This window comes from Rhineura floridana, chromosome 2, assembly GCF_030035675.1.
Source record: "Rhineura floridana isolate rRhiFlo1 chromosome 2, rRhiFlo1.hap2, whole genome shotgun sequence".
Taxonomy (NCBI): Eukaryota; Metazoa; Chordata; class Lepidosauria; order Squamata; family Rhineuridae; genus Rhineura; species Rhineura floridana.
Window position 1 is genome coordinate 190,389,671 of NC_084481.1, and position 6,207 is coordinate 190,395,877.

At 44.7% G+C, this 6,207-nt stretch overlaps 1 protein-coding gene across 1 annotated transcript in view; it reads left to right on the forward strand.

Annotated features, from left to right (window-relative positions):
• Window positions 1–5,528, forward strand: part of VSX2 (visual system homeobox 2) — a 55,425-nt gene extending 49,897 nt beyond the window's left edge. Inside the window, exons 4-5 of the mRNA XM_061613230.1 lie at window positions 2,282–2,462; window positions 5,197–5,528. Coding sequence (XP_061469214.1) covers window positions 2,282–2,462; window positions 5,197–5,528 — 513 coding nt within the window. The remainder of the gene's footprint in view (window positions 1–2,281; window positions 2,463–5,196) is intronic.
• The last annotated feature ends 679 nt before the right edge of the window (window positions 5,529–6,207 follow it).

Genomic DNA, 6,207 nt, shown 5'->3' on the forward strand with positions numbered 1-6,207 from the left:
TAGATTCTCTGTAGAAACATTAATAACACAGGAAAGAAGCAAAGTAAGAAGAACAGCAGCAAACATACAAAAATATAATTCTCTATCTTTGGAGATGGCAAGTGTTGCCACCACTCACCATATGCTCAGAGGCACATGTTACCAATACCAAATTTCCCTGCTTTTTAATCCGGGAGGTAAGAAATGGGATCCTGTGCAAGTTTGCTGAGAATGGATGGATCATTTGCATGCTTATTGAGTTCAATGGGATTTACTCCCCTGCAATCATGCTTAGGATAGGTGAAACTGACCACAGAGGATGGGGAGGGGAGGAGCAGGACGGAGGGGAGGAAATGCAGAGGGAGGACTGGGAGGGGAGCAGGCAGGATGGGGAGGGGAGGAGAAGGACAGGATTGATCATTTGCATGTTTATTAAAATCAGTTTGATTTACTCCCGTGCAATCATGCTTAGGATAGGTAAAACTGACCAAGGGGAGGGACGGAGGGAGGGCTGGAGTGGGCAGGGGAGGAGGAAGGGAGAGGAGAGGAGAGGGGAAAAGCAGGTCTGATCATTTGCATGCTTATTTTCAATGGGATTTACTCCTATGCAATCTTGGTTAGGATAGGAAAAACTGACCATGGTAGAGGAGGAGGTGGAGTGGGGAGGAGCGTATTGGAGGGGGGCAAAGGAAGGGGGAGGGGAGGGCAGGTTTGATCATTTGCATGCTTATAGAGTTCAATGGTATTTACTTCCGTGCAATCATGTTTAAGATAGGTAAAACTGACCATGGGTAGGAGGGAGGGGAGGGGGAGGGGAGGGGAGGAGGGGGAAGGGGAAAGAGGGGATTGGAAAGGGATTGGAAGGGGATTGGGAGGGAGGGAGGAGCAAAGGAAGGGGGAGGGGAGGGGCAAGACGAGGAGATAGGAGGGAGGAGAAGGGAGGGTGGGTTTGATCATTTGCATATTTTCTGAGTTCAATGGGATTTATTTCTCCGCAATCATGTTTGAAAATGGAAATGGACTGCCTTCAAGTCAATCCCCACCTATGGCGACCCTTTGAATAGGGTTTTCATGGTAAACGGTATTCAGAGGTGATTTCACCATTGCCTTCCTCTGAGGCTGAGAGGCAGTGACTGGGCCAAGGTCACCCAGTCAGCTTCATGGCTGTGTGGGGATTCAAACCCTGGTCTCCCAGGTCATAGTCCAACACTGACCCAGGGAAGGGGCAGGGAGTGGGAGGGGAGGAGATTGGGTGGGTGGGCACTGGGCAGAAGGGAAGCCCTTTTCCTTTCCAAAAGGAAAACATTGTAAACAAAAGCATTCTTTTTCAGGCTTTTCCCCACCTTTTTATTCTACAGCAGACACATGTAGCCTCCTACCAAATTTAAACCAAAGCTGTCCCTGGCCACATCCACACCAGGCCTTTATTTCACTTTGGACAGTCATGGCTTCTCTCAAAGAATCCTGGAAAGTGTAGTTAGTGAAGGGTGCTGAGAGTTGCTAGGAGACGCCCTGTTCCCCTCACAGACCTTCCATCAGAGTGGCTGACTGTTAAACCATTCTCTCAGGGGAATAGCAGTCTCTTAGCACCCTTCACACATTACACTTCCCGGGATTCTTTGAGGGCAGCCATGACTGTCTCACATGAAATCAAAGTCTGGTGTGGGTGTGGCCCCGATTAGCTAAGCTCAGCAGCTGTGAGGCTTTTCGAACTCTGACAGTTGGTTCTTACTGAGCATGTTCCGCATTATCATTGGGTTCCAGCCAAAATTTATTAAATTAATTAAAAATCAGCCAGGCATTTTTTCAACTTTTCAACTGCAGAAGATGAAGGTCAGAGTATGGGGCAAGGTCACTATTAGGATTACAGGTACTCTGTGAATAAGGCTGATTTTTAATGTATTTCAACAGATTAGGAGAACTTGGCTCTGAGGTTTTTCTCTCTCTTTTTACACTTTGAACTGTCTATTCTCTGTGACTGTTTGCGTATCGCCATGAAAATTGACAGGGTTGTTAAGCAAGCGTTTCTGAGTTCAGGACTATATGTTTTGTAAGGTTTTGTTTTGAAATGAGCTTATGGGAAGCCTCAGAATGGCATGGGGGTATTTTCAATTTAACATTGTAGAATGTGAAAAGTCCCCTCTAGCTATAGTATACAGCCACTCTTGTGGCTGTATAATATCCACTGAAAATAATGAAACTTATTTCTGAATAGACATGTATAGGATTGTAGTGTAAATGCAGTGCAAGAGTCATGGAGCAAAATAGTACTTGCCTTACTTAACCATTTTCTTCTTTACAGGTTTGGTTTCAGAATCGAAGGGCCAAATGGCGGAAGAGGGAGAAATGCTGGGGCAGAAGCAGTGTAATGGCGGAATATGGGCTTTATGGTGCAATGGTACGTCACTCCATCCCATTGCCAGAATCCATCCTCAAATCGGCCAAGGATGGTATAATGGAATCCTGCGCTCCTTGGCTGTTGGGTAAGAGATCATCCTTGGGATTAGATCTATTTTATCTAGCGTTTCTGGTAGGGTCCTGGCAGAGATGAAGGGAACAAAAAAAATTGAACCATGGACATTTATAGGTGAATATAGAGATCACTGGTGCAAGCAGGAAGTTTGTCTATGTTGCGGAAGGAGAACTTGTTGTCCACCAAGTATTGTTGGACTGCAGTTCCCATCATTCCTGACCATTGGCAATGCTGGCTGGAGCTTATGGGAGTTAGAGTCCAACAACATCTGGAAACCACAGGTTCCCACCCTTGGGCTATATTTTTCTCATCTAGGGTTTGATCCCCATGCTCAGGCTCTAAGTTATGATTGCCAATAGTGCACTGTTTCCTGGGGAAACTTACTCTATTAAACTTTATGAAATCCAAGCCCCTATTCTTAGGTCTGGGGTTATGTTACAATCCAACAGCCATCCTGTACTTGTGGTTCTTTAAAAAAAACCCAACAACTTAATTGTTGCATGAACTTTCATGGGTAAGAGTCTATTCTATCAGATGCATAAAAAGGAGGCATAGTGGGCTGCTACTTATTGCAGATCATGCCCTAATAAATACAGAGAAGGGTTTTTGGATAGATGTATGTAGATAAGATGGACTCTGTTGAATCAGATCAAAGAGCCTTCTAATATAACAAAGCAGATGCCTCTAGGAGGTTTGCAAGCAGGCTTTGAAGGCAATAGCTCTCCCTCTTGTTTGCCCCTAATGCCTATTCAGAGATATACTGCCTGTGAAGATGTCTTTGATAGACTTATCCCCTGTGAATTTGTCTAATCGTTTTTTGAAACTGTCTAAACTAATTGTTCTCACTGTGGGTTTAGCCAGAGCTTGGAAGATTACTTTTTAAAAGTAATAAATTAGTTACAATTACATGGCCCCAAAAGTAGTAGTTACTGTTACAATTACTATTGCTCTGAAAGTAACTGCTTACTGTTTTCAAAAGTAATCACTACAATTACATTTCAGTTACTTTTTTGAAAAACATTGACAAGCGCTGGCCTTGGCTGCTGCATATCTAAGTAGCATAAAACAACATTAAAAATAAACACACACATACAGAAGTAGTAGAATAATTATTTTTATCCATAAGATTGCAATGGTGGTCTCTCTGCTGGTAAGGGAGGTGGGGAGGGAGGCAGAGGCCACTACTCAGATCTTTGCATGTCAAACCAAGTGCAACCCCCCCCCTCAGTCAGCAAGCATAATATCTTACTTAACCACCTCCTGGACCCTGCCCTACCACCAACTAAGGGACACCCACCCAAGCAAACATTTTCCCAAGATTCAAAAAAATTAAAATATTGCAAATGCAGCACAGTAGCCAGAGAGGGTGGTAGAGGCCATTTTGTGTGCCAAGTGCAAACACAGTACGCTCTCTCTCTCTCTCTCTCGCTCTCTCTCTCTCTCACACACACACACACTCACACATACACAGACACACACGTACATTGTCATCTTTCACCTCCACAGTTCTTTATCTCCATTCTGCTGCTGCCTCCTTCCCCTCTATCCATGTTGTTGCCCTCTGGCTCCTTTTTCCCTCCACTCCATTCATCACCACCACCATCCATTTTTTTAAACAATTGTTTTCTCCACTCCACCCTGTCTCGCTCTCCACCTCCTCTCTCATCCCCTCCTACCCATCCACAGAGCATGAGGGAAAAGCGACGCTGCACAGAAGCCCAGTTTGAGGCACATGATTTTCATCCACAAATCAGAGGAGCAGAAGACTTCCCCTGCTCCCCCCCCCAAGTAATGCCCAAAAGTAATGCTGGAAACATTACAATTACTCCAAAAAAGTAGTAAAATTACTCCTAGTTGTATTACAATCAAAATGTAAAGGAATTACCCACTCATTTCTCAAAAAAGTAATGAATTACAAGTAACGAATTACTTCCAAGCTCTGGGTTTACCAAATTTCCTCTTGCACTCCTGCTTCTTGCTTGGCTCTTCTCTTCTGCTTTTCCAAACGAATGCTACAAATAAAGTAAAATTCTGGTTTCTTAACAAATGAGCTGCTTCATACTTCTGGCTGCAATGTGAAACCTAGAGTTGAAAGAGAGAGAGAGGTAAAAGGGCTAGGGAGGCTGTGTAAGAAGAAAGCATCTCTGTAGGTGATAGCATAACCAGAGTCCCCTCACCAGGGCCTTTTTCACATACAGAGTTATTGTGAAAAGCACATCACCAGCATTTTGTCTTTGTTAGCTGAGAACTGCACAGTCCAATAGAGTTGGGTGAACCTGTGTCTCTGGGTACTTTTGCTTCCATCCAGTACGCCTTTAAAGGAGGCAGTTGCTGCCACTTTGAAATCTTAAAATTGTGTCTTCTGAAATACAGTATTTTGTGCATTTCTCAAGACCTTCATAAGTACATGTTCCTTTTCCAGCTCTGTTGTTGTTCCTACTTGTGGGCAATTCCTCTCCCACACAGTGCCCCATCCTGTCTAAAATGTTCAGATTTGGCATTAGGGTTATGATTCAGGTGTAGTCTTGCCTCAATGGTTTGGCCTGTCTCTGTCAGAGAACCGGCCTGAAGTCCCCCTCATGCAGGGCCCAGTGCAATGGGCTCTCTGTGTGACTGCTGTTTGAAGCAAGGCTTTCTGCGTTTCCTTAATTCTGGCCTCTCTTTATCTTTACTGTTTTCAGTTCAAGATGGCTTTCCCATGCCCAGGCGCTTTTCTAAACCCGAATACCAACAATTCTTTTTAGGGATGCACAAAAAATCTCTGGAGGCAGCGGCTGAGGCGGGAAGGAAGCCGGAGATGGAGCGCCAGGCCCTGCCCAAGCTTGACAAGAGTGACAAGGAAGAAAGGGGGCCAGATTCCAAAACCACCATTTCCCAGGAGGAACTGAGAGAGAACAGCATTGCTGCCCTCAGGGCCAAAGCTCAGGAGCACAGCACCAAAGTCCTGGGGACCATCCCTGGAGATCCTCCTGCCCCAATCAGAAAGCCAGAGAAAGAAGAAGAAGCAGACACAGCAGAGGATGAACGGCAAATGGAAAAGTCAGATTTATCACAAAAGGAAGATAAGCTGATTTAGAAGGAAGGGGATGATGGGAAATCAGCCATCTCCTCTAAGATTGACTCCTCTAGGAGCTACAACTTCCCCTCAGACTAACAGGGTCCCTTCTGCAGCCCTTACACTCATGGAGGGAGGCCTCACTCAGTCTTTGTACATTCCAGGAAATCATGGTGAAGGCCACATTCTCTTCAGTGTGTGTGTAGAGACTGACTTCCCTTCAGGCGCATATTGCCCCTGCAACCCGTTCTCAGGAGCATTCTTGCTCTATCTCCACCCCCCATTTCAAGGAAGGGGGGAATCATATACCATCGCCATCTTAGTCCAAGAGGAAAATCAAGCTAGGATTTTTTTCTCAACACCAGCCGCTAAACTAGGGTTGGATCTTTCATCTCATCTTCAATGCTCATCTTTTAAAAAAAAAGTATTTCTGTCATCTCACTGTGTACCACAGGTGGTCTCTTTCTCCTTGTATCTGTCAGGTTGTTAGCTTTCTCAGAAGAAGAATTACCTTTTCTTTTTATATATTAATTTATGTAAATATATACATGTTTTAAACTGCCCATTGCCTAGCACTGGAGCTAAGTTTAATAACAAAAACAAAAGGAAGCCAGCCACTCCCTTCTCCAAAAGTCAGGCCAAATTTGAAACTGGTCAGGTGGCTACCCTACCTCAGAGTGAGTCTCTTTCTCACTGCAAT